Here is a 26,719-nt window from a genome sequence, read left to right as displayed (position 1 = left end):
GAGTTCCATTTAGAAATTGTAGTTAGCAACAACGACATATCTGCATACTTCCTGATAATTATTTCCGCGATTTGGAGAGCTAATGTCAGCCAGGATTGACTCCTACCTAGGCTACTTCATTTGCATGGAAACAGCTGACGGAGAAAACTAACTTGGTGATTGGACAATTTCTTGAGTTGGAGGCTTTAGAACAAAAAAAAAAAAACTAAAATTTTGACGGAATATAACTGATTTAAATTCCAAACTCGAGCCATCATTATAAAACAGACATTTGTAGGCTATCCATTTTCCATAGCAAAGGACTATTCACAGTGAAATAGATTAACAGAAATGATAACCTTTGCCTGAAATCAAAACTGCCATAACTTGAAATGGGGACGCCGTTGTGATAACCACGCCTACGTGTCGGTCATAAATAGTCGGACGAATGTTGAATACGAAGTCATTTTTTAGAACTAGACAGTGTTTTGGAAACAGCGGCGATTAAGTGAATACTTTTGAAACAGCCTTTTCCCTTAATTTTATTTCTTTTAAAAATGAAGGGATTTTTCATTTTTGCGACGCTGGCTCTTGTGTACCCTCACTGGAATTATGGTAAATATAATTTTCTCAGTTTGCACATCATAACAGCGACTCTGATCACTCTAAACACTGCTTGTGCGTTTGTTTGTTTTTTGTCTTTGTTCTGCATCTAATTGTATCACTCATCTTTTTGTTGTTGATTCATTTATTTTCTTCAGTAAGTTACTTGCTCGTTTCCCGACATAATTTGCCTTTTCACAACAATTCCTTATAACCGTGCCACTGCTGTTCTGTTGAATGGTAGAATTCCCCTGCAAGCTCTCTGGTAAAAAAAATAAAAAAAAATCAAGAGCAATTTTACAGGAAGTTAGGCTGTAACCTCTCGACTTTCGCTTTGTTTTTAAAGTTAATTATCTTGTTTGTTAATTAATTTGTTTGTTCCTTTATTTCTTTCGTTCTTTCTTTTCACTCGATGAATATATTATTTTGTTTTGTTTGCTTTCTTTTAAACTGTTGTCTGGTAAACATTTTTTTTTAAAATTTGTTTATCACGCTCGTTGTGAACCGCGGTCAAAATGGACTTAGGTGATTTTGTTGCAAATAAAGGTCATTTGGGGTCTGAGAAATATTATTCCCACAGTAACCTACTTCTGCAGATCCAGACCCTATAGTCACTTCGTTGCACCTTCATACTGAATTAATCTGAGGCATATCTGTACTTTACATAAACATGTTTGCTTTTCTCAGGAGTTATTCGTCTGTGCTGACCTGCATGAGAGTCTATCTCTGTACTGTTTTAATCTTAGTCTTCGCACCCCTCTGTCCTCACCTTCTGTCTCAATGTCAAGTACAGTTGATTAAATTTAGATCCTTTGTCTTCTCTATGGTAACTCCTGTCAGTTTCACTCTCTTTTTATTGCCTCTGTGCGGTGATATTTGGCCCCGTATATCACACAACTCCGTGTGTCTTCCTTTATGTTACGTGTCACATAAGTTTAAAAAATGGCTTTAATATGTGTCGCGATTTGCATTCGGCCTTTGGGAATGCAACAAGGAAAGCCGTGGTGCGCGACTGGGTGCCACTCATGAAGAGGAGTGCTGGCGGTGGCATTGGAGATCCAATAAGTCAGTCCCAGAGTGGTCCTATGTGAGCATGAGCGCACCTGCTAAAGGCACCGATCTGACCAATAACCGGACTCCGTTCGCTCTGTCGTCGGGTTAATGGTGCAGTATTGACATGCTATGTGTTTTACGCATTACAAATAATAAAATGCATAGTAATGTATTCTCGGCTCAATCCCATCCCAGGATTTAAAAAAACAAAAAAACAACAACATTTATCACCATCATTGCCGTTCCTTAGTTAATTAATGTTTCACTCCCGTGACTGAACAGTATTTGCTTTTGGCTGTGAAGTACTGCTTGTGGTGCCTGCCTTTCAGAACATTGCTAGAAACGTAAACAAGGAAGTGCTGAGCCGAGGACAAAGGAGTGCCGTATGCGAGTTAAGCACTGCGTCACAGCATTCTTAGCTAACCTTTACCACCCTCCCACACTTCCGCTTTCAAGGTGCATTTAGATTTTGGTAAAAACCAGTGGAGTTTTTTTCCACCCCAAAGGACAATGGCCAAAAAACATATTATTGATGTTTTCTCTCACTCTTTTTCTTTCTCTTTCTCTTTCTCACTCACCCCCTCCCTCCTCCCTCAGCGTCTCTCATTCTGCAGGGACCAGAGGTCCCAGTTGAGGAAGGCGACTTGGTGACTCTGGAATGCCAGTCTGACTCGGAGTCAAACATGACCGATGTCTACTTTGAGAGGTTTTCCAAGGTTGGGCCCGCTATGCCAGTATTTTCCTAAGACTCTGTGCTCTCTGCTGTTGTTCATTCCTAATGAGCTAAGCGAATTAGGTTTGGTTGATTTAACATTTAATTGATTTAGCACTTAATTGAGCATTGATCTAGGTTTTGACATTTCCTGACCATTACCCATTTAAAGATGCGCGTGAAACAAAATTTACAGGTTTCAGGTATTATGGCTGTGCTCATAAAAAGATGAGTATGTAAATAGGTGAGTAAATAAGTAAGTTCCTTAGTTTTTTCTCAACCCTATAACAATGAAAACATTAAGCAACAAATCCATCCTGCCTGGAATATATTATTATTTATTTTTCTATTTTTATTGTTTATTTTTACAGGGAAAGTGCACAATTAAAAGGTAATTGCTAGCAGTTAGCTAGCAGCTAATTTACATCTGTTGTCCCTGGGCAGGTATACAAATGACAACCACAAAACAGCAAATACTCTATAAAATACATTATTCTCCATTACTGAATTATGATTTACAAATAGGTTGACAACATACTGTTACTTTTGAAGTTGCACTTTGCAAAAAGATGTCTTCAGCAATCAGAACAGCTGTGACTAAGCAGCTGTGACTAGACATGCAACAATGCATCATGGTAAAAAGCACTTTGAGTGACGACACAGTGCACTGTAGCACATGGGGAATTCCTCACAGCGAGTTAACCTGTAGGGTTTCAGTTCGTTATGTATTGAATCACAACACATTCTGTGGTAGTAATGTAATCGTTTTACACTGTAGTATATTATGTTCTGTAGGCTTGAATGAATTGACTCCGTACAGGAATTCTCTGTGTACTAACATGCTGTTTGCTTTAACATAACATTTTTATGCTGAAAAAAGTATAAAAACTTTTTGTATTTTTGTTGCTGTTGTTTTTGCCGGGTCTCCCTGAATATGATATATACAGTATCATCTCAATGGACTTCATGGTTAAATGAAGGTTAATAATAAGCAAAGCACAACCTTACAGTCCACTGTGGCCCTTTATCCTGAATAACTTTAAGAATTGACGCCACTCTAACATAAAATGTTTCTGCGCAATATATCTGAATATTGCGTTACTCTAACACCTAGAATATTGACACAGCTTATACTTGAGCAGATACCGCTTGTTGTCTCTCACTTCGTTGTGTAAATATACTGCCCTCTCCAAGCAACCAGTTAAATTTTGTCTTGTGTAAACACCACTGTCCCCTGTGCTCACCCGTCCCTCTCCCCCAGCACCTGCAGAAGTGGTTCCGCGTGCAACCATACAGATATGGGAGGTACGGATATGAGAGGTACGGATATGAGAGGTGCCCCTTCGACCGCGTGAGCGTGAGCCGGGAGCTGGGTAGCCTGTTTCTGAGAATCTACAACATTCAGAGCTACATGGGGGGCCCCTATCGCTGTGTGTCCAGTGATGCCGCCTACCCCTACAACTCCTCCCTGCCTCTCTACATACCTGTGAACTGTGAGTGGAGTCGGGGGGCGACGACACACGTAGAGATTGAGATTCCTGTCTCATATTATGTTCCATTGAAATGTGTGGGTAGGACGAGTTGACAAGAGGACTGAGTTGTGAGAGCGGAGGCAGAAAGGGAGAACAACCATTGGAGGGAGAGGGAGAGGGAGGGAGGGAGGGAGAGAGGGAGGGAGAGGGAGGGAGGGAGGGAGGGAGAGAGAGAGAGGGAGGGAGAGGGAGGGAGGGAGGGAGGGAGAGAGAGAGAGAGAGAGAGGGAGGGAGGGAGGGAGGGAGGGAGGGAGGGAGGGAGGGAGAGAGAGAGAGAGAGGGAGAGAGGGAGGGAGGGAGGGAGGGGGAAAGAGAGAGACCCTTGTGGCTGTTACTGTTTTTTTTGCCCTCTGACCTTCAGTAACAACTGCACTGGTGTTGATTAAGATTGAAAGGAAAGAGAAGAGCTCAGTCCAAAGACAAATCTCCTCTCCAGGATTGTCCCGTAGACAGTGCTGAACGCCCACCGGCAACGAAGCAGCCTCAGGCTTACAGACTTACACACACCCTTAATTAGAGTCAACAAATTATAATGCTAACCAAATTAGAACAAAGGGAAAGCTTCTTTGCGTGCTGGGAAACAAACACAGTCGCACAAAGAAGGCCTGTGTGCTATCTGGCACCGAGCAGGCAGTGCATGGTGGCTGCCTGACTGCTGATGGACAGCCGATGAAACTGTTTACAAAATATACTGCAGCTCGCGGCAAACGGCAAGGTGCTGAACGACAGGCGTAGCCGGAGTTCAGACCTCTTTAGCGCCTTATTAGAGAAATCACTCTAATCGTTTCACTGCTCAATTTGTTAACGTGGATTGCCCGTTCCACTTGTTTGTTTCCGTGTTTGTTTGCATATTTACTGTTTGCGCATGAACCCTTGGTGAAATCTCATCAGCGCTAATCGAAATTGAATCTGTGAAAAAATTCCATCAAATTTGGTACCTACTGTACATATCGTTGACGAATCTATGCAAGTTAACTCCAGCCCTCTCTCTCTGCCTGGCCGGGAATAAGGAATGGCTGAACAATTGAAGCGCTGACATGCTGTAACTGAATTGTAGATTTAAAAATGTTTTGTCGTCCCACCCCCTGCCTGCTCTCACCCCCCCCCCCCACCCCCCCACCCCCCACCCCCCACAGATATGTATGAAATCTCAGTCCACCGAGAAGGGGTGAGCACCTACAGCCGCTACATGAGTCAGCAGCAGGACCTCCGAGTGCGGCTCGGGGAGGACGTGGAGCTGAGCTGCTCTGTCTCGGCCTCCCAGGACCCCGAGATTACCTGGATGAAGGAGGTGAGCCTGGAGACCCATGTGCCCCCACCCCCCCACCCCCGCCCATTTTTGTTTCTGAAAGATTCAGCTCAGTTCCAGGGCAGCACCTCACGTTCGTTTTCCAATTCAAATTAGACACTTCATTTTTATTCACTCTCCGCAAATGCGTTTGTAAATGTGGTAATTAAATAATATGCAATAAACACTAAAACATGTGAATAAATGGTCCAGTAAGGGTGATAGAACAGCAGTAATAATCGTCAGTTTAAAATAAGTACATGTATCATATACAAAAAAATAATAAAGGAAGTGATGCTTAGATTTGTGCGGCCGCTCAGTGGCCCTTTGGGTTCCAGCAGCTCCATATGTTACACGCCGCGCTCTGCTTTTTTCATCCTCTGTCATGGAAAATAAATTTTAATCTCCGCGAAACAGCCGCCTTCCTCCAGGCGGAGCTTCATCTCGGTGCGTCTTTCGTTAATCCTCCAGGACCGCTGACCGGTGGGAGCGGCGGATAAACCGGGAGGCTTTCGAGTTCTGCCCTCGTGGGGCTTTCTTTGTGCAAGCAGACTTGCTCAAGCGTATCACGTCTCCTCGGTGTCTAAATGAGTTTAGTCTAAACTAATATTTTCCCTCTGTGTGTGTGTGTGTGTGTGTGTGTGTGTGTGTGTGCGAACTCCCCAGTGGCTGTTGGAATTTTCAGCACCTTGGTGCCAACCTTCTGTCTGTCTCTGAACTTGACGAACACTGCGGATTTACCTTGAGCTCTGGGTGAAGTTTAATGTAGCAGATGCTGGGAAGTTAAATGACAACAGAGGCGCATGGGGTCAGGCCAAGGGGTCCCCAATCTTACCCAAAAAGGGCCGGCTCTAAGACACCTGATTTCACCTCGATTGAAGACCAGGATTAGTTAATTTTGTTGAATCAGGTGTCGTCACGTGCTGTCTGAAACAAAAAACCTGCACCCACACCGGCCAATTTCGGGTAAGATTGGGGACTCTTAGGCCCTGGCCTTAACTGTAGAGTGTGGCCCTGTCTGAGCCGTCAATTAGCCTTTATTTCATACAGATACTGCTGACGTGTACAGTTGAGCAGTGGACATTTCTGATGGGCTTAAACTATGATGGATTAGTTCAGATCCTATAACTGGGTAAAAACAATGAAGATACTGTAAAAATGTCAATTGCTAAAGCTGGAAGAGCCACTTCCTTTTCGTCATCACAAGATGGCAGCAAACTATGCGGGCTTGACACGCGAGCTCGACTTGTGTCAGAGTATCTGCGTGGACTCCGCTGCAGTCCGCCAAACCCTGGCCTTACCGAAATCCTCTTAATTCAATTCTATTCAAATTGAAATGGGCTTTACTGGCAGGCGAAAGATGTCCTGGAGCCAAAGCTGTCGGATGGCAACAATGCCCTCCGTTGTTTTCTGACTTCGTTTCTTGTTTTCTGTTCCATATCATCGTGTTCCTGTCCATTCCCGGCCTTCCGCGTGTCCACGTTTCTCGTGTCCCTCCCATTTCCCCCTCTCCCAACTCAAATTTTAACCGAACATTACTTTGATAAATCTGCAATCTTGTGCGCTTCTTAACCCTGTAAGGTGTATGATCACAAGTATGTGATTGGAATGCTCTTAACTGAATGTTCTAATGATGATGTAACAATCACTACTAGTGTAGTATTTGAAAACAGCTGAGTTCTAGAACACTGACTAAAACATTCCAACAAATCTATTCTTCAAAGGGTTAATGGCAGTGGGCAGAGTAATGTATTCACTAGTGAATTTTTATAGGAACAAATATGCCTTCCTTGTTTGAGGGCACATACATCTGCCAGACACATACTGCCAACTCTTACTGTCTAATGCAAGGGCTGTCTCTTGTTAGCATATAATGCAGGCCATTATGAAAATCTTTTCTCCTCTCTCTCTCCTCTTTTCTCATTGGTTCCTTCTCTCCAACCTCCCCCCCCTCCCTTTCTCCCTCCTCCTCCTCCTCCTGCTCTAGGGGGAGGACTGGCTGGTGCCCTCCAGCAAGCTGAAGCTGAGGAGCGTGAGGATGGAGAACAGCGGGAGCTACTCCTGCATTGCCCAGCACCCCACCGTGTCCACCCTGAGGAAGACCCGCACCATCACCGTCACGGTGCTGCCGGGTCAGTCGCCGGGAGGGATGGGGGCGCTCGGGGGGTGCACTTCAGGCACAGGATGGGCTGAAGCTGTTTTGGGATCAGTCATGGGGCAAAGTCTCTTATCCTGAGGAGGTTTGGAGTAGCAGGAGATGGAGAGAATGCCTACGGGCTGTGGATGGCTGAAGCCCAAGTTATGAGGGCTGCATCGTCTGTAATAAAAATTCATGACTATTTTGATTGCCTTTCTTTAGCAGTGAGCGGTAATGACATTGCTTTATATACTGTCATTATTGAAAGTGGTGGTATTAGCGCTAATGTAAATGATATACTGAGTGATTGTTTATTTGAGTAATGTTGACACTAATAATGTACATTTTCAATCATAATTTCCCACTGATATTATTCATAATAGTAATGAAGTAGGTATATTACGCCTCTGACAGAAAAGAATTATGTTGTTGATGGCACTGCATAAATGAATTCGATATTTGCGTCTTCGCTTTTTTTCTTCCCCCTCAGAGGATGCCCCCTGGTATGACACAACCGAGGGCCGTCTCACACTGATGATCTCAGGTGCGGGGGCGGGGCTGCTGCTGCTCATCATGTCCGTGACCGTCTGTCTGTGCCGGAGGGCCTCCGCAAGGAAGAGCAAGGGGCCCATGTAAGTCACTTTGCCTGTCAGGGCCCTCACACGGCAGCCCGAGGGCCACGCTTGGTGGAGGTTTCCTTATTCGTGCCTCTGCTCAGCTGGGTGTGTGCTTGCTACGAGAGCGTGCACGTGTACACACGTACTCATGCAGACACACTCACGGACTCGTACATGGACACACACAAACACACACACACACACACACACACACAGACAGACACTCACAGAGTCGTACACAGGCATGCGCACAGACACACTCACACACACTGACTCACACACAGACATACACAGAAACACACAGACACACACACGCACAGACTCACACACAGACATGCACACAAACACACACAGACTTACACACACACACAGGCAAAGGCGCAGGCGCACACACAGACACACACAGAAACACACACACACATATATATATATGTATTGGGAGACAGAGAGAGAGAGGGTGGAAGTACAGCTTGTCTTTTCCTGCCTCGTCATAAAGCAAAGTCAATAGTCTCTGAGTTCCGCGTGGCATTTATCGACAAATATTGGTTTAATGCACTGTAGCTTCTGACAGGATTATGGTGGAAACATTTCCAGCGTACCTTTACAGCGGGCGATAATTTGTGTCAGAATGCTTGTTATCTTGCTTTCGCTGGCGAGCGGTGCAGTCCCGTCAGCCAGTTCGCCTGTCCGTCAGGTTGGCCCTTCCCAGGCTGCGTCCCGCACGTCAGAAACTGCCAGATTTAATTCTGATAACCTTTCCCAGCTGCCGCGTAAGGGACGCGCGAATGTGAGGCCCGACCGCACGGCCCCAGACGCGCGTACACGTGTCCCGGCTTCGGGCTTAATCTGAACACACAGCGTGAGCCCGGCCTGCCTTTCCTTCCCTCTGTCTCCTGCTATCGCTCGATATCTGTCTCCCGCTGTCTCTCTCTCTCTCTCTCTCTCTCTCTCCGTCTCGGCTAGCCGCGAACAAGGTTTGGCGTGTGTGGCGCGGCGAGTGTGAGCTTTTCTCCATCTCCCCCCCCGTTGTGAGGTCTCGGTGTCTGTTGCCCGCGGGCCGGTCCATGGTCCCGGAATTACACCTTCACTCCTTTTCTCTCTCTCTCCCTCTCTCCCTCTCTCTCTCTCTCTCTCTCTCTCATAGCGATGACCAGTCCCAGAAAAAGCCCATCTACACGGCCAGCACGGAGTCCCTGCCGTCCACCACCGGGGACAAACAGCCTCTGGTCTGAGGGAGGAGAGGAACGGAAAGATGGTTACAGAGAGAGAAAAGGGGGAAGAGAGGGAGCTAGGGAGCTGGATGGAGAGAGGTTGGGAAGGGGGGGGGGAATGGTTGAAAGTGAGCTAGCACGAAACAAGGAAAAGTGAAAAATAAAAGGGGGGGGGGCACATTGAGATATGGGGGTCAATTCACTGCATACTAGATAAATTGTGGAGAGACAAGAAGAAAGAATAAAAGATTACATGAGTGAGAAAGATAAATGCTTCTTTTTATGAGAGCAGTCCATTCCCGGCGGCTGACAACAATGTCCTTTAACAAAAGGTGTGTAATTTTCTCTGTATCGATCTAACAACTCAAAAGATGAGATTCACATTCGGATGAAATGATGTGAGGCAGGAATTTGAGTTGCAATTCACTGTATAACTTCTCAGCAGGTTAGCCCTGATGCATCTGCTCACATTTACTCGCCATTCTTAAAATGCGCGGTTATGGAAAAATGACGTTACTTTTACTGTCGAAAAATATAATTGTGCTACTTTCATCGGTTAAATCATTCCGCAGGCTTGGTCTGTGTGCCACGCGCTTTTATCGAACGTTTTGAGGAGACGCTGCAATCGTGTGCCCTGCGTTAGCGTAGCATATCTGCAAAAACTGGTGTCATTGATGAGGTTCTGTTGATTGATGTCGTTTTTAAACTTTGCACTGAGAATATATTTTCTGTACTCTTTATAAAGATATCTTATTTTCTGTACCTTTTAATGTGTCTATCATATTAAAATTGATTTGAAGCTAAATTCCACATCTTCCCTCTGTTTGTAAGGTGTCTTTAATGCATTATACATTTACAATTGTACAATTTCAGTTATGGATCATGATTGATTGTGAAGTTCACTGCTTTATCTGAACACTCATTTTTACTTCACATTTACTGCACATCCAACTTTTTTTTAACTTCCTCTTCCATCTGTCTCTTCAGTCCACAGTTGTCTTACATTCCCCCCCCCCCCCCCCCCCCCCCCCCATGACCTCAAATTCACCTTTAAAACCGTCACCTGTACCTGTCTGCTCCGTGCTGGAGACAGTCTGATAGCCGTTTGAGAAGGAAACGAGTTTGCGGGAAACAAACTTGAAACTTTTGTTGTTTTTTTTTTTTTACAGCCCTAGTTGCCTTTCAGTCCTCACAGCGCTTAGTCAAAGCGGAGGAAAGTTCTCCGTGCCCTGCTTTATTCCTTCATTTTCCCCTCTACCGCTTCGTAACTTTACCATGGTACTGCAGTTCATTGCCATTACAGCTATCATAACTATTCTTTTCATTATGACTGTCCCAGGCATTTATGTTCGGTTTTATGTGATTTTATTACCAGGTTTCGGTTGACCAGAGGCCACCGTTAATAATGGCAGACACTGTGGTTTAACAATGACAGTCTATTAATGTCTGCACGCACCGCAGAGCGCAACGGAGATAATGTTATTAAAATGATTATTCACATCTCCTCTTTGCTTTCCATTAACATTCCTTATCTGGCTCCTTTTTAATGGCCGCTGCGCCCGCGAGCGTTGGCGGTCGGGCAGTCCGTGCGCGTTGGCGGTCGGGCAGTCCGTGCGCAGGCCTGCAGCAGCAGCAGCAGCGGACCGCATGCGTGCGCAGGCTAAAGGGACGCGCAGTCTCTCCCCTTCGCCGGCCCGAGCGCTCGCCACTCTGCCTTCGGAAAGTTTTACTGGAATTCCGGCACGGCGCAGGCTTGCCGAAGGCATTAAATCCTCCATCGTGCTATGAAATGGCAGAAAATGTGCGGCGTAACGATGCATGAAAGTGAGAGTACTGTCTTTAATTATGTGGCCTGTTGGCCATGGGCTGTGCGATAATATGAGAGTTATGCTTTAATCTTATATATATAATATACTGTATATGTATATATACATATACATACATGCAAACATACATACATACATAAACACCAAAGGAAAACATATCCTGCAATAACACAACAGATATGAATATTAATGTGTTTGTTTGTACGTGTGTATGTATGTATGTAATGTAATGTATACCCATACAGACATACATACAGTACATACGTCCAGACATACATACATATGCACATACCATTAATATTCATGTCTGGTTGTGCTGTTGCAGGATGTGTTTTCCTTTGGTTTTAATGTGCAAGCGCACATGCTGTTGGTCTATACTCAAATTACTGCCATGCCAATAAAGCCCATTTAAATGAGTGGGAGAGGGAAGGGAAGGAGAGAGAGAGAGAGAGAGAGAGAGTGCGAGTGGCAGGTGCTTTCCCCTCATTAATCTCCAATGCTGTCCCATCTGGTGAGTGGGGGGTGTGTGGGGTGGGGTGGGGGTGGGGGGGCACACACAGCCTGATTTAATGGCAGGGGAGGAACAAATAAACGGGAGAAGTGACAGGGTGAAAAGGAAAAGAAGAAAAAAGAAGAAGAATATAAACCAGAGAAGCTTTGATTCAGGCTCTCTTACGTCCCCCCCCCCCCCCCCCAAGCAAGGGCGCAAACATGCACAGCGATTCACCTCTTAACCGGCCCGCTTTTGTGACGCTGCGTGGACGGCACACCCGGCACTCGTCCTCCCGCTGGAGCCCACTGAATTGTCACTTTGTCACAGAGTGCGAGGGCGTGCCAGCTCACGTTGGGCCAAGCTCCTATCGGAATGTGCGCATGTCCGGGGGGGGGGGGGGTGGTGGCTGCGTCGCCCCAGCGCCGGTCGTTCCGGGCCAAAAGCCCCCGTGCGTACAGCTGGCTCCGATCCACAGCCTTGCTGTGCAGGAGCTGGTCTGTGCGCGCCCTTCGTTGCGTTTTCGGGATTCCGGAAGGTGCCGTGTCCCATAAAAGGCCAAATTTCATACGGAGGTCTTGCACACGGGAGGTGATGCTCGAACCCGTCTGAATGTGTCAGTGTTGAAAATGAGGCATTGTGAGCCGATGCACACCACGGTGGCCGGCACCTCTGAAGATTAACATTCTAGTCCCCCAAATTCACTTGTGCATCGCTGAAAAACCAACAACAAGAAACATAGCCTGTTGTCTTTGTATTTGAAACCATATAAAAGTCACAGAACATAAAACTATTGCCTAGAGATTATAAAAGACCGCATCTTGCCGTTTTCCTTTACAGCCATTAGATGGAGCCAAATACGCGCAACAAAATACAAGTTCATATGGAATAGAGCAGCTATACCAAGGCCATTTGAATATAGAGAGAGGCATATTACTAGTGTATCTTTTTATTATTCTTTTTAAAAAATGTGTTTTTTTTTACAAAAGTTAACAACGTTTTTTCTTTCTTTATTCGTTGTTCCACTCCAGTAGATGTAGTAACAGCAAATCACCTCGCTAGGAACAAGGAGCAATGCAATATTGAGAAATTCATTTGGAGGATTTTTTCTTTTGGGGGGGGCGGGGGGGGGGGGGGTAGATTTGAGCGGGTAGATAGAGAACTTATGGAATCATTGGGCAGGAAGCGTATGACATAACAAAACAGGGCAAATATAGAGAGCAGAGTAGGGAAAATTAAATTCGTTCCTTGGAAATTGTATCGCCCCTTATTTCACATAATGCTGCATGACTAATCCAGAAATATATACATTTAACAATGGAGACTGAAGCGGACGACGGGTTTATGAACGTGCAGACAACAGACAAACAACCCAGGGAAGAGAAACAGTTCAAATTCATAGTAATGAAGCGGTGCACGTTATTGCCTTTTTAACAGCAAACAAAGAGTACATCCCTACGGGCAGTCAGTAACACGCAGCGGACGTCAGCGCATGATCTAAGCAGCCCGCTCTCCCCACCAGGCGACTTGCCCACCGACAGTCGGTCGCCGAGGGAACATAACGTGCCGCTGCGCGAGTCCTTGCGCTTGTGGCGTCACAGGGTGGAGGGTAGGTGGTAGTAGGAGAGGTTTGTTTATCGGGTTAAGGGAAGGTAGGCACACCATTAAATTAATGAGCAGCAACAACATTCTACCCTTACTGAGGAACGTATTCTGCTCATTCACTGCATTCCGTCGTATTGCTGTATTTCAAATAGACCCACTACGCTTGCAGAACGTCGGCACATTTAATTAACACCAAAGAGTTTTATTAATTAAGGACTGGAAACTTGCATAGGCTAGTGTCACTGAAATGGTTTTTGTGTTTCGCTTAATTGTCCTATCGTGAGTTGAATTTGCGTACCCTACATCTATAACAAGTACAAGTGACACATAGTCAGGACAGTAGGACCCTATATATGTATTTATCGACAGTATTTGAAAATGGCATCTGACTGTATTTATCAATATCATGCAGTTCATCTAACCAGCAATCTAGGTTATCAGAAAAATTATGTACTTCCAGTGTACTTACAGTTGTTCTATAATAACGAAATCCATAGTTTGTTATGTGAAGAGCAGGCATCGCTCAATTAAATCGACAGCATTCGTAATTGATAGCAATTCTTTTTTCAAGTACATTTTTTTCCCGGAGGGTGTCGTTTAAATCCCACCCTCACTTTATCCACGCCCACATTTAACGTCTGCGAAATACTATTGGTCGAAGCTGCACCTCTATACTCCTTTCTTTCGCCCAGCTCTTTAGCGAATTCACATGTTAAAGTAACCGAGGAAAACCGGCCAGACCACTGTTGTTATTCGGTTCAGTTTTGTTTAGGAGTGGGTGTATGTTCCTGCTTATTAGTATGTAATTGTTAAAGAATTGAGAGTGTTTGATTTAAAAAAAAACACAATCACTGACACTTAAGGCGCGTGGGTGAGAACCCGTGCGTTTAGCCTATTCTTTCATTCTCAAAGGACGAAGAACAAAAACGAAACAAACAAAAAAATAAAAAGAAGAAAAGAAGAAATTAACAATAAGGACTATTAACAATAATGGCCTTTTTAACATTTTGGAACTACTGCCTCCCCATTCTCGTCGTTCTCCTCCTATCCTTTGTACGCACAGGTAAGAGATTTTGTTTTAGATAAATAATAAGGTATTAAATGCTTCTGGTCAGGGATACACACCACACCTTTCACTAATTAAAAATTAACTTAACTCACGTATGTTCTTCGTGTAAATGCAGTGATTGGTTCGTCACAATGCTAACAAAACAGGCTATACGCTGCCGGACAGCGCTTTAGCACTGGCATGTGTGCGTCTACGCGCAGGTGTTGTGGACTCAGTGGAATTGAAACAATCGTTCTCTGTCAAAGCCCTTGTTTACTATGGTCGGTACTATAATGTGTTGGCAGCTCAGCACGTTTCACCGCATAACTATGACAAACATAGGCCGTCTATTTCTACGTACAAATGTAGAGTATGTGTATCGATTTTTTTTTGTTTTGTTTTTTTTGAATGAATGTCTTCGCAGTAGCCTATTTGCTCTTATAAGAGTGTATGAGAGCCTATATAGAGTAATGACCTTCGCAAAATAAAAACAAAAGTGAAGACGCTGTTCGATAGCTTCACATATTGCTACTCCTTTCTATAATTTACTGCTAGTTAGCTTTTTTTTTATTTCATTCGGCATTGGTGGTCATGCCGACCTCCTGTCCGCTCCACCTTTTTTGTCTAATCAGCTATAGCCTAGATTTTAAAAAGCATTCGGTATATGATTAGGCTACTGTGTTTGTGTGTGTGTTGTGACTGAGTATGGATTTATTTTCTATTAATACAGGGACCATGTGTCGTCTTCTTAACGACTCAGTTTATGATTGCATAGGTAGGCTACTTTGCTGTGTATACGCTCCTGGCGCGTGCACTAGCCATTTCTTACGGCACCTTGAGCGATCGCACCGTGTGGCAGTCGCGCGGGTCTCTGTGGTTTGTGACTGTGAGCATGTAGCTATTTGCTGGGGTGTTCCAGAGGTAGGCTATTACTTCACGTTTTTGCCTGTTAGTTGTACAACATCACACACGACAGTTTATTTACGGGGGCCATACAGGATTGCGGTACAGTCAACCCGATTTGCAGCAGCAAAAAATCCTATATAATGTAAATATTCCCGTAATCAAGTCCCTCGCACGCAGTAGCATGCATCGGAGTGACATCCACCTACCCAATGGCAAGCAGTTTTAGCCCGTGGGTTTCTCTTCTCCGGGCAGTCACATGTAATTTCCCATTAGGGGTATCATATTTCATGCTCGCCATCCCATTTTAAGTGTTCCTGCGGACGAGAGAGTTCGATTAATTGCGAATCCCCTTGACTGAATCTGCCCTTTCACAGCACATACCACCATTTTTAACAGTAAAATGTAATAATATTTCTGGCGGCCATGAGCAACATAATACAAAAAAGAGCGCTGCGAAATGCACTTCTAAGCGCGTGCCAGCACGGATGCCGTCAGGATTCCCCATTCCGTCGGAATAACTCATTCATGAGTTGCTTTCGCGCGGAGCAGAACAGCAGGCTGTGTGTAAATATTCAGGCAATCGAGCAATAAGACAGCAGATAGATATGAGCTCTGTCCTGGCCTAATGGGACATATGAGAGTGCGAGATGACGTCTGCTTCTGTGGAGAGTGAATGGTTACTGCGTGCGTACCAGTGTGGCTGTGAGCTGAGTCCGATGTATGTTTACTGCATCGTGCATTAAAAATATACAGTTCTTTGTAGTATACCTCTATGTATTTTCATCTCACTGGGATTCTTGTTTCGGTTTGTGTGTGTGCGTGTGTATGTGTGTGTGTGCTTGCGCGCGCGCAGCTTGGGGTTGTGTTTAAGCTGTGCGCTGTTGCAGCTAGCGGTTGTGTGCTGATCACTGTCATTAATCTTGATGTGACAGGGGGTTTGTGGGGGGGGGGGGGGGGGGGGGGGTGGAGAAGGAATGGGGGAAGGGGTGGGTAAAAGCAAAGCGAGGAGAGACGAAGAAGAGAGGGAAGGAAAGATGGTGAGGGGGTGGAATTAGAGACTTAAGAGAGAATGACAAAGAGGGATGTTTGACTGTCAAAGCCCCTTTATCTAGCAAATTGAGAGAGACAGGTCCCATCTCACCTTCATATTTCATTCTCCCCCACACCCCGCCACCACCAGCAAATAGAGAAAATCCTTCAAAAATGGGTGCTGTTTTCCTTGAGATTGACCACAACTTATTCAATATCCCATGCTAAGAGAGAAAAGGAGAAGGGGGGACTGAGAGAGAGTGAGAAAAAGAGAAGCATACAGTGTGCGCGAGAGGGGAAGGAGGAAGAGATGGAAGAAGAGGGTGAGAGATGGGGAGACAAGAGGTGAGAAAGAGAGAACCGAGAGAGGGATGCAGGAGACGAGTAATAGGGATGGATGCAGGGAGGGAGAGAGGGACTGAGGGAGAAGGATAGAGGGAAGGAGGGAGAGAAAGAAAAAGAGGGAGAGAGACTAGAGGGGAGTGATAGTAACAGACAGAGAAAGAGGGAAGGAGGGAGAGGGAGAAGAAGAAGGTGGAAGACAGGAGGGGAGAGAGGGACAGGGAGGGAGAGGAAGAAGAAGCAGGAGAGAGAGGGAGAGACAGGAGCAGAGTGATAGGAACAGAGGGAGGGAGAGAGAAAGGGACAGAGGGAGAGAGGGAGGGAAAGAGGGAGAGAGAGAAAGGGACTGTGGGGGGGGAGAGAGCGTGAGGGGAAGGACTGAGGGAGGGAGAGAGGGAGGTAAAGAGGGAGAGAGAGAGTGTGGGGGTTCCTTTCCTCAGGTCACACAGTGAGCTCTGTGTATGGAGGCAGTGTTGTGAGTGGGCAGCTGATACACTGGTGCTGCTGTTTGGAGTCCTCTTACTTCATTCTTATTGCTTGTACATATTTGATCTTCTCTAGTTGCCTGCGTTTGTCTGAGTTCGTGTTACGCAATCCGTTCGTTTTAATTATTTCTGGTAATCGCCTTGAGATGCGCCATCTCTCACATCCGCTGTCGGTTTGGCTGTCACAACTGTGAACGGTGAACAAAAAAACTTGGACTCAACTGTGTGGGATAAAAAAGAGAACAGGCTTTTGCAAAGACTGGAACACTATTCAGTTTTTTCTCTGTTAAATTCAAATGCCAAAAAGAAATCTTTATTGTCATGACAATAAAGATTGCACACACACCTGACAGTTTATTTCTGCTGATTTAAGGTTTTTTCATTGTATTTCACACTTGGCAACGCTGTCACTTGTGAGTTGGGCGATATAGATTCAAAATCACATCTATAATCTGGGTGACGCATTCCTAGACCCTCTGGGCGATAACAGATTTGGCACCAACACAATATTTTCGGTGTCACTTCTTTAAATTGTGCTTATGTGCCACAACAGTGTGATTCAGATGCCAAAGATGGAACTTAAACAAGCATTCAAAGCAAAGACAGAGACTGTTGTGTGTTCTTGCATCGCACCAGCATTGTCAAGAACAGACAAACCAAAACTGTGTAAAGAAGAAGGCTAATAGTGGATTTGTTTGGCGGCGGCCGCATGAAATTAAAATGGCGTTTCCGTCGTAAGCGGTATACCTCCCCGGGACGTGACGGCGAAGTGCAGCCTTAAGGCCCGCTTTCAGTGCTGGGGAGGGCAGGAGGAGGTGCGGAGGAGAACCGCACGGTGGAGGTGAAGAATGTGGAGAAGGAGACGCCGCAGAGGTCAGCGGTCCTCCTAGTTTCGATCTGTTGCTGCCAGCACCTCTGGCGAATGTCGCTCACTTTTCAGTGCTGGGGAGGGCAGGAGGAGGTGCGGAGGAGAACCGCACGGTGGAGGTGAAGGACGTGGAGAAGGAGACGCCGCAGAGGTCAGCGGTCCTCCTGGTTTCGATCTGCCTCTGGCGGACGTCGCTCGCTCTCCTGTCCTCCGTCTTTACGCGCCCACTCGCTCCCCCCGTGGACCCTCGGAGGACCTCGAAGCTCGGGCTGACAGCAGTCTCGCGTCAGCCGGCGCGCCCCGTATATCAGCCGAGAAAAGAGCGAGTTCTGGTTGCTATGTGGTTACCGTGCTCTGTCAGTGTAACTAATTAGATAAATAATCGGCATTAAATTGTATTAAATAAAAACCATTGCACATAATCCCCCCTCTATCTCTCTCTCTCTCCTTCTCTCCATCCCTCCCTCTATCTCTCTCTCTCTCCTTCTCTCCATCCCTCCCTCTCTCTCTCTCTCTCTCTCTCTCCCTCTCCCTCTCACTCCTTCGTACACACTCACACAAATACACTCACACACACACGCTCACATGCATGCACTCTCACACACACACACACACACACACACAGTAGTCAGCCTGGTTGCCTCAGTGTGCCTTGCTGCGTTTTGGCCCATATCTGAGCAGGAGAATGTGCGGCCATGTTTTGGAACCAAGGCAACGAGGCAGAGGCCTGCGGTACCTGCAGTAATTATATTAGATCAAGCACCGTTAAGTCGTCCCGGGCTTGATTGGCTGGAGGAGTCATTGAAGAAGGCCTGTTTAAATTGGAGTGGTGAATGGCGAAGCCTCAGCGTTGTGCTAATGTGATTTCCCTCCCGCTGAATGATGTTAAGGGCTTGAATTAGTTTTAATGAAGGTCTTCCAGGGGAAGAGTTGCGATGAAAGGCTGTGATGAGGGCAGGTGGTGAAGGTACAGAGTAGAGAGAATGAGAGAGAGAGAGAGAATGAGGGAATGAGAGAGAAAGAGAAAGGGTGAGACTGAGAGAGAAGAATTTATTAAACAAAAAAACTCCTCTGTACAATCACATTGAAAAAATAAATCCATAAATAAAGAGAGAAGACAATAAGAATATGACCTTACATTAAACACTCCCAAAAAAAAAACAAGATGGAAAAAAAATGGAAGGTGGGAGACAGAGAATGAACGAATGAATGAGCGAATAGCTGAGAAGGGAGCAGAGTGTTGGGATGGGACCAGGAGCACCACCAGGCATTTTGGGCCCCATGAAAAATCTCACACTGGGCCACACCATCCGAGAAAATCCTGTGTTCTAATATTTTTTAGGGCCTCTGGGCCGTTGGAATTGTCCTAACTCCACGCTCCCCACCACCCCACACCCCCCCCCCCCCCTACAGTGCCCCTGGATGGGACACTCTACATTCAGGACACAGCCCACTGGCCTGAAGAAGATAGGACTGAGGGAATGGGTGAAGGAAGGAGGAAGGGGAATGAAAGAAGCATGCTGGCGTGTCACAGACCACTGGTCCATGAGCCAGAGAGATTGGGCAGAGGGGGGAGAGAGTGGCCAACAAATGGCTTAATGAATGCATGATTTTCTTAGAGTAAAAAGAGGTAAAAAAAAAAAATAGATGAGACCTGCAACAAAAACACACTTGGCTTAAACACAAGTTTTTGTTTTTTTTAAGAAAAGAGGAGAAAAAGGGCGAAGGAGGACAAGTGTGAGGGGAAGAAAAACAGCCCATCCCAGCTGCGAATGAGTGTGAGAGATGGTCAGAGTGAGTGAAAGAGACGGGAAGGAAGAAGGGATAAAGAAAGGGTGGTCGTAGTCAGCAATCGCAGTGGAAAGGAAAGGAAAGGAAAATGGCTCCTCGCTGGCTCGCTCGGTGAAGGCTCTCGCTGCAAGCGCAGGCTGGGCCGCTGGTCGTAGGGGTCTCGCCTCGGCTACGTCGTTAGCCGACCGCGGGCGGAAGTCTGCGGTGGCGTGCTGCGGTCGGCCTCCGCCCAGCAGGGGGCGGTGGTGGGGTTCAGTTAGCCAGGCAGTCTTGGGGTAACGTGGCGTCCACGAGCTTCCAGTCACCAGCACGCAGGCAAGTTTGTCAGAGTAATTCACACCCTTTGTCCTGTCCTGGCAAACCATTCCCACCACAAAAAAAAAAACTAAAGAAAAAATAAAGAAATAACCCCAAAAATAAAGGAACGAGAGAAAGAAAGGGTGATAGCAAAAAAGTGCTGAGAGAGAAAAGGAATAAAGAGAGAGAGAAACGAAGGCCGAAAATTGAGAGAAAACGGCCAGTCATAGGTTCAGGAATGAGGAGGCCACACCCTGTAGAGCAGGGGTGTCAAACTGAATCCCAAGGGGGGCCACGGTGTCTTTCCTTTCCTTTCCAGGTTTTTGTGTTTTCCTTTCAATCAGCTGCCAATTGAGGCGTTGAGAACAAGCTGTACGAATCCCTTAGCCGATCAATGGCTTGAATGAACGGCTTGTGCCAAGAACACCCCCAAAAACCGGCGGACGCCTCGGCCCTCCAGGACTGGAGCTCGACACCTGTGCCGTGGGGGCCAGTGAAACGCGGGAGATCGTGGCTCCTGTCCTGCGGGGCCGCACGTGTGCAGGTTCTCCTGCCAGGCCGAGCCGGCCCAATTAATAAATCAGAGTTATGCCTCTACACCGGGGGTGTGCGACAAGTGCCGATCCGTTTCAGGATTTCGTGCCAACTTCTGCTCTTAAGGTTTTAATCAGCTCAATCATATCTTAATCTGACGTTTGTACAAGCACCGGCTACGGCCGCAGGCTGCAAATGTGTCCTGAGGGTTTTTTACTGTGCTCGAGTACCGGAGTGAACCAGGGCAGCTGTCGGAAAACTAAAACTGAGGTAACTGATAGGATGCGGCACGCGGACCGGCCTCCCAGGACCGGAGCTGCGCACCCTGGCTCTGCGCTGATGGCTCTCCCCAAACCCGCTGCGCTAGGCTGCTTCGTGAGCTTCTTCAGACGCAAATACGTTTCTATTGCTGTGAGTTCACAGTTTATAAAAATGAGCAAAAAAAGTTGAGCAAACAGCTGCGATAATTGAGTAACTTGAAGCAGACACTAGTGGAAAGAAAGGTTTATGCTAAGTTCTTGTTTAACCTCAAGCCACCCTAAACGCCCCCCCCCCCCCCACACACACACACATAAGCACAATTGCTCTGAAGTGTGATTTTATGTTATTTTTTTGAGTGGGCTACTGCACCCACTCACTCAAAGTAACTTGTTTACAATGGGTTGGAGCAGCCATAGCCTACAGGTACAATCAATTGTGCATTGTTTTGAGGTGCCTTCCAATCAGAGAACATATGAAAATTATTATGGACGCTCGGGCCGCCAGCTGTTTGCAGATGCAACATATAGTGTTTCCGTGGTTCCAGCAAATGGTGTTATCTCACATGGTTCCTGTTCCTGTGCGGTGATGTTATGACATGGCTTTGCAATAACACTGAAGGAGTTTGTGTTTTTCTGCACCTCCACACCTTGAACTGATGCTCTTGTTGTACGTCGCTCTGGATAAGAGCGTCTGCTAAATGCCTGTAATGTAATGTAATGTAATCACATGAGCCGACACCATTAAGCGTTTTGAATAAGCGTGCACTGATGAACTTTGATTACTCTGGTCAGTAACTGTGGTCTACTACAATAATTTATGCTGGTCACGTTTTTGTGCCACTTGAGGTTCTGGGTTAAAATGATAGCTGTAGTGTTTAACAGGCCAGTCTATTCATTTAATCAACCGAAGCTTTGAATAGCCATTACAATATTATCAATTTCTTGCCGAATGGAAATTTTCAGATATTTTCAGTTTCAAATGATTATTTTTATTATCGTTAAAAAAAACTATTCATCCCTTTTTAATGACTTTTTCTCCCAGTTTGGAAAGGGAGTCTTTTGTTAGCCTGTCCTCAACTATCCCCACGGAGGCCAGTGCAGAGCACAGAACTACAACCAGGGGCAGTCTGGGGTCACGACCAGCTCCCTTACTGAACCTCTCTCTCTGTCTCTATCCTTCTTTCTCTCTCTCTTTCTCTGTCTCTCTCTTTCTCTCTCTCACTTTCTCTCCGTCTCTATCTCTCTCTCTTTCAGTGTCTCGATCTCTCTTTCTCTCTCCTCTCTCTCCATCTCTCTCTCTGACTGTTTTTCATGCTGGCCTTCTTTGTTCCCTTTTTAAACCTCGCGTTGGTTGCCATGGGCACTGGCACGGCCAGGACTCTGTTCCGGACTGTCAGACGCTCGCCACCGCGCCAACGTGCCCGCGCTCAGGCTGGCAGTGCCAGCGGCGTCGCCAGCGCTCCCTAACCTCTTCCTCTACTTTAAGCATCACCAGAGACCGCTCCTCTGCGCTTTTCGCTTAGCGCTTCCCGTCCAATGACGGTTCAGCGCGGTGCAGCGGACGTGACCGTGCCCTAATTTGGTGGAGTAGCGAAGGTCTGGCGGGTTTTCCGAAGACCGCGAGTGGGGTATAAATATATATATATAAATATATATGAGGAACCTGGGGATCGCTTCGATAAATAAGCCTTCGGAGACAGAGGCCGAAATCGATGCTGAGTCAGCGTTCGCAGAAGGGAAATGCCGCTGCCCGCGGCGGGACGGTGGGAAGTGAAAGCCAGAACTAGCGCCCGTGCTGAAGGACCCAGCACAGCATGCACAGCCTGCACTGCGCTGCACAGAGCTGCTGTTCGATGGTCACAGTCGCAGTCACAGTCAGGTCTGGGAGAGGTCATCTTGTGGTCATCCCGATAACAATGCCGCACCTGCCGCCAACACGAGACCCTGCCGGGGTATTACTCATTTGGCCTGGACCCAGGCCCCTGGCAAAATCAGTGCTATTTTTTTGCAACAAAAAAAAAACAAACAAAAGAAAACAATAGTCTCTTAAAAATAAAAGAAGCTTGAAGATGGGAAATTTAAAAAAAAAATTTTTTATCAGCTGTGACATTACACGCTCCCTTTTCCTCCGTTCTGGAGTCAGGAGATTAGGGTTAGGGTTAGGGAGGAGGAGGTCCCTGTACCCCTCCTTTTCCGCAGACAGACGGCAGTTCCGCCGCTCTATTTGAGCCGCCGAGTGAGCAGCCAAATTGGATCTCCTCTTGAACGGAGCGAGATTATGTTTTTTTTATCCTAACAATGGATTCCTTCCTCGAGATTTTCCATAGCACAGAAAAGCGTAGGCAATTAAACTGATCGGGCCTGTTGACCTTGAAGGTTCATTACTGTGGGAAGTCTGTTCTGAGGAGCTCTTTTTGGGATGTTAGAGGCACACGAGAGCGCATTTATTTAACGGTAGAGTACAGCTTGTCGTTGTTGTTGTTGTTGTTGTTGTTGTTGTTGCCGTGTTTCGTGGAATTGGAGAGTTCGGACTTCCGTAAGTCATGAGTCGGTTCCTGAGGCAATCGGTGTGTGTTTGTCTGACTAGGAAAGATGTTATTTTTAAGTGTTATCTTCAACTGCAGATGAACCCTGAAAAAGTCCCCGTTGCCTTGCAGACAAAATGGTGAAACAAAGCCAGATGGTTGTGACTTCTGAAGGGATTCGATAAGGCTAAAAAAAAACTTATGGCGCGTGCTGATTGATTTTTTCCGAGAAAGGGCGCGGATATCTTTGGTTCAAGCCTCTTTAGAACAAGGCATCTGGGAAGAAATTTAAGTGCTGCAAAAACAAAACAAAGTTTGTTGACTTCAGAATTGAATGTAAACGTTTTGCTGACAAACTGTGGGCCCAAGCTGGACCATGCTGACAAACCACCTCATCCAGTTGCTAAACAGCTGACAAACCAGATCCTCCAATTACTGAACATCTGACAAACCAGCTCGTCCAATTACTAAACAGCTGACAAACCCGTTCGTCCAATTACCGAACATCTGACAAACCAGCTTGTCCAGCTACAATAAAACTGAAAAAGCTACTTACCCTAGTATAAGCTCACCTGCTGGAGACAGTTGCTGGCCATTCATTTAATTTCATTTCAGACATTTGTAGTCAATGTGTCGTTAGCTATATGACTAAGATATGCGTGCCAATGTCTAATACTGCAAGAAACTAAGCTGTTCACAGCTTGCAGTCTTACTGCGTATTCATGTGGCTCATATGTAGTGATGATAAAATATTGCTTTCATTAGGCATCAATGTTTGGTGCAATATTATGTGATCTTTGCTGTGGTTGCTTTACGGAGGAAATATTGCTTGGCTGGACTTATTTGTCCAGACAGCGACCTTTGTTTCACTTCCAGATTAGCTAACTGCAGTCTTTCCTCATATCTGATAAATAGGCTGTCAGCAAACTTTAAAGACCCTGCCTTGTTTTGTGTAAATGCAATTATAAGGATTGTTTATTTATTCAAAATATGAATTATAATGACATAGAGGACATGCGATTTATGTGCATACAAGGAAATGAAAAACAAACATAAAGCGTAGGTAATTAAAATCTTGGACAATCCCAAAATATGGTAGGGATATAAATCTTACTGTTCGCTAACACCCCCCCCCCCCCCCCCCACACACACACACAGATACACACAGACGCACACACATACACACACAGACACACACACACACACACACACACAGATACACACATACGCACACAGGCACGCGCACACATACACACACACACATACACACACACACACACACACACACTCTCTCTCTGTTTCTCTCTGTGGCCTCCTCTTTCTCTGGTATTTTGATGGTACAGAGTTATTTATTTAAATACATTTTTGCTGGATTCTTTCAGCGCGCTCCAAATGTCAGCCCATATAGTAATCCTTTTGTAGGGTCCCAGAGGATATTACAGCAAGATGGAAGGAAACTCAATGTGATCAACCCCCTTTTTTTTTTTGTATCTCCCTCCCCCTTTCTCTCATACCTGCCCAATTTATGTCCCCCCCCCTTGTTATTTATACACGTTTTCTCTCCCTTCAATCGCGTGTCTCCAACTCGATTCCCTCCCGTTATCTGTCACTGTCGTCCCGTTCCTTCTTCCCGTCCCTCCCAGCGTCTCTCTGTTCATCTCTTTCCCTTCATCCCCTCCTCTGTAATCAGCGTGAGTTTCCCGCGGTTATTAAACGGGGGGGGGGGGGGGGGGGGGGGGGGGGGGGCGGGGGGGGGGGGGGGGTCGTGTTTGCGCGCGCGCAGTCATCTGTGAATGACTGCCGCTCCGCCGTCGCCCGCGGCTTCCTGTTGGACTCGGGCGCCGCTCTCGTCGCAGTGCATGCGTTTGCATGCGTTTGCCCGCGTGCGCCACCGCAAGCGCCGAACGAGCACTCTTGAGGAACGCGACCTTTGGGGGGGGGGGGATCGGTTGGCAGCGTCTTTTTCGGGGGGGGAAACAGGGGCCGCTTTCTGCTCGCGTCCGGATGTGTCATTCCCCGTCCGTCCATCGTGCCTGCGCCTCTCTGTTTGTCTCTCCCTCTCTTTCTCTCTCTTTTTCTCTCTCTCTCTCTTCGCTCTGCATCCCTTACTTTCCGCCTCTCGGGCCGTGCGATAGGCTGGCGGGGTTTAGACCGCGGAGCGCGTTTGCGGGGGGGGTGGGGGGTGGGGAGTTCCTGCCTTGTCCGTGCCTGGCGCCAGCAGCCACTCGTTCTCCATGGGCGAGACGTTACATTACATTACATTACCATACATTACGTTGCATTACATTACCATACATTACGTTACATTACATTACAGGCATTTGGCAGACGCTCTTATCCAGAGCGACGTAGGACAACAAAGTTTATGACCATAACCAGGAACAAGTGTGTCGAAAACCCTAGAGAGAAGTACCGTTCCAAGTGCAGGGAACAACCGCATAGTTCAACTTGGACCCTGAAGGTTAAACTGATTAACACTAACACAAACAAGAACAGCAACAACGCAGTCTATGCAAAAATACAAGCAGTAGTTATGACGAGTGCATTAACCAAGTCAACTACGAAACAGCTACCTAGTTACAACCCTGAGCTTACAGTCAATTTAGAGATTAACCTTGTTGTGACGTAGCCTCATTTTACCTCCATCTTCATCCTCTCCTTGTTATTTTTTTAATTTAGTTCCCCCCCCCCTTTTCTCCCCACTTTTGAATGCCCCCTCATGCTCGCGCTGCGGTGCTCACCGCGGCCTCCGCTGTCGATTCGGGAGAAGGGCGCCAGGCGTGCCCTCTTCTCCGGAACGCGCAAAGTCCCTGCCGCATCGCCTTGCCTCGCGGTAGACGGGCTGGGCCGCCGACGGGTGAACCACAAGCGCCTGGTGGACCAGTAGGGGTCACTGGCGAGCAGTGAGACGTCGTCGTCGTGAGCGCAGCTGAAGCGCCAGTCGTACGTCGCCCCGGGGGGCTGCCGCCCACAGTCAGCGCTGGCACATTCTGGACTCAATAAGTCCTCTCCCTCTATCCTTTGAGCTCGCTTTCTCTCTCTCTCTGTCGCCGCCAAACACCGTCTTTTTTCTAAAACTCCATTTTGTCCTTTTCAGTCTGTCAATCAATCTTTATTTTCCATGGCATACATTTGCAATTAAGCTGTCACAAAGTGTTAAATAGTTTGTTTTTCATAGTTGGCTAAAACACTGTTTATAAATTAATTTTTAATTTTTCCTCCTCCTGTGGAAACCCCCCGGATGCTGGTGTGAAAAAGTTTCCTTCCCACTCTTTGACCCCTACCCATCTGTCAATCCCCCTTTGCATCACTTCCCGTCAATTTCACTTATACTCCCTCACCTACTGCCCACTACCCAGACCTATGGAAATATCTGTGGGCGAACACGCTGTGTCAGTCCTCGTGTGTGTGTGTGTGTGTGTGTGTTGCTGTGTGCTTGTGTGTGTAGGTATAGGTTTTTGTGTTTGTGTGTAGGTGTGTGTGTGAGCCTCTGTTTGTATGTGTGTTTGTGTGTGTGTGTTAGTATGGGCCTGTGTTTTTATGTGTAGTTGTAGTTGTGGGTGTGTCTGTGTGTGATTGTA

General features: G+C 46.6%; 2 protein-coding genes across 2 annotated transcripts in view; both read left to right on the top strand.

The window, feature by feature from the left end:
• Positions 1–413: 413 nt before the first annotated feature.
• Positions 414–9,937, top strand: si:ch211-79k12.1 (uncharacterized protein LOC568891 homolog). Its single transcript, XM_035381830.1, has 7 exons — positions 414–594; positions 2,233–2,351; positions 3,609–3,840; positions 5,016–5,170; positions 7,155–7,299; positions 7,795–7,936; positions 9,066–9,937. Exons 1-7 carry the CDS (start codon positions 537–539, stop codon positions 9,151–9,153), a joined length of 939 nt encoding a protein of 312 aa, XP_035237721.1. The 5' UTR covers positions 414–536; the 3' UTR covers positions 9,154–9,937.
• A 3,791-nt stretch (positions 9,938–13,728) lies between these two features.
• Positions 13,729–26,719, top strand: part of cadm4 (cell adhesion molecule 4) — a 77,001-nt gene continuing 64,010 nt past the window's right edge. The window contains exon 1 of the mRNA XM_035422464.1: positions 13,729–14,116. Coding sequence (XP_035278355.1) covers positions 14,044–14,116 — 73 coding nt within the window. The 5' untranslated portion in view covers positions 13,729–14,043. The remainder of the gene's footprint in view (positions 14,117–26,719) is intronic.

Source organism: Anguilla anguilla, chromosome 1 (genome assembly GCF_013347855.1).
Source record: "Anguilla anguilla isolate fAngAng1 chromosome 1, fAngAng1.pri, whole genome shotgun sequence".
NCBI classification, from domain to species: Eukaryota; Metazoa; Chordata; class Actinopteri; order Anguilliformes; family Anguillidae; genus Anguilla; species Anguilla anguilla.
This window is presented reverse-complemented; position numbering and strand designations above follow the sequence as displayed.

Bases quoted from the DNA above. Each gene is read 5' to 3' on its own strand.
- si:ch211-79k12.1 (XM_035381830.1), top strand. From the start codon at position 537: ATGAAGGGATTTTTCATTTTTGCGACGCTGGCTCTTGTGTACCCTCAC. The intron at 2,352-3,608 runs GTTGGGCCCGCT...CCTCTCCCCCAG, and splicing joins ACTTTGAGAGGTTTTCCAAG to CACCTGCAGAAGTGGTTCCG. The intron at 7,300-7,794 runs GTCAGTCGCCGG...CTTCCCCCTCAG, and splicing joins CACCGTCACGGTGCTGCCGG to AGGATGCCCCCTGGTATGAC.